At 46.1% G+C, this 1,437-nt stretch overlaps 1 protein-coding gene across 1 annotated transcript; it reads left to right on the forward strand.

Moving 5' to 3' along the window:
* Positions 1 to 490: 490 nt before the first annotated feature.
* Positions 491 to 838, forward strand: TGME49_322900 (hypothetical protein; the record flags this gene model as incomplete). The annotated part of the gene is made up of 1 exon (XM_018783051.1): positions 491 to 838. The coding sequence occupies one exon, from the start codon at positions 491 to 493 to the stop codon at positions 836 to 838; it is 348 nt and encodes a 115-aa protein (XP_018634728.1).
* Positions 839 to 1,437: the final 599 nt, after the last annotated feature.

The following is a 1,437-nucleotide window of genomic DNA, read 5'->3' on the forward strand; positions in this document are numbered from 1 at the left end:
GGCCTAGATTCTGGCTGAGGTCTTGGAACTCCACTTCCCAATGGAGAACGGGGTTCTGTTTCTCTCAGAGGCAGCTAGAACACTCTAGGATTGAGACCCAAGTGAGCTAAGCTGGGGTATGGAAAAGGTTTTCCAGAATGTTACATTTTAGCTCCATCATGGTATAACATGTCAAAAATCTCTGACCACATCTGACTGACATCCTAAGTCCTCTTCACTGACCAGAGCAGCTTTGTCCAGGATGGCACCAGGTATGCAGGGGTAGCCACTGTGGACCCTAATGGAAAAGTATGGGTGGAAGCGTTGCCTCCAGGAAACTCAGCCCAGAAAGCTGAACTTACTGCTCTAACCAAAGCCTTAAAAGTGGGCTAAAGGGTACACTTATGTAGACAGTAGATATGTCTTTGCTATAGCACATGTGTATGGGACCATTTACAGCAGAGAGTAAAACTGTCAAAAACAGAGAAGAGATCTTAACCCTCTTAGGTCTATGGCCTCCTCTCAAATTTGCTATTATCCACTGTCTGGGTCATCAGAAGGGAAATTCACCAATAGTTCAAGGAAACCTGATCAGGTAGCCAGGGAAACTGCATTGAACCTCTCCCAAGACTTGGTAACCATGGTGCTGCCCAGACTCCCTGCCTCATCCCAATTTGTCAAGGAAGACAAGAAACATCTGACCAAATGCCAAGGTGCCTGCCAAAAGGACAGCTGGCTCCACACTGCTGACGATTGGATCATCCTCCCTAAAGACTTTGCTCAACATTTTATCCCTAAGATTAACCAGAACACCCACCTGGGCCTAAAGAAAACCAAAGAATTAAGGGAGGCCAAATAGAAGATCTTCTACCTGGGCCAGACGGTTGATAAGATCACCTCCCATTGTCCTGTATGCCAGGCTGTTTGTTAATGCCGCTGCTCAAATCAAGGACTCACCAGGACTAGGGTAAGAGGCCAGTGTCCAGGGGCCAATTGAGGAATAGATTATACTGAAATAAATCCAGGAATGTATGGTGATAAGTATTTGCTAGTCTTTATAGATACCTTCTCAGGATGGGTAGAAGCTTTTCCTACTAAAGAGGAAACTGCCATTGTAATGGCCAAGAAGATACTGGAAGACATCAGAAACAGGAATGGATTGCCCTCTCTCATAGGGTCAGACAATGGCTGGGCCTTCATCTCTCAGGTAACCCAGGCACTAATAAATACACTGGAAATAAACTGGAAACTTCATTGTGCATATTGTCCACAAAGTTAAGGTCAGGTAGAGAGGATGAATTGGACCCTAAGGGACAGACTAACCAAATTGACCCTTAAAACTGGCAGTGACTGTGAGGGCCAGACTTACCAGGCCACAGAGGAAGACAATGCAGCCAGTCCTGATGACCTGATAGATTAAGGTCAGATGGAAGGGGAGGAGGACCTCCCCTACCAGTG

This window comes from Toxoplasma gondii, assembly GCF_000006565.2.
Source record: "Toxoplasma gondii ME49 unplaced genomic scaffold asmbl.923, whole genome shotgun sequence".
In the NCBI taxonomy this organism is placed as follows: domain Eukaryota; phylum Apicomplexa; class Conoidasida; order Eucoccidiorida; family Sarcocystidae; genus Toxoplasma; species Toxoplasma gondii.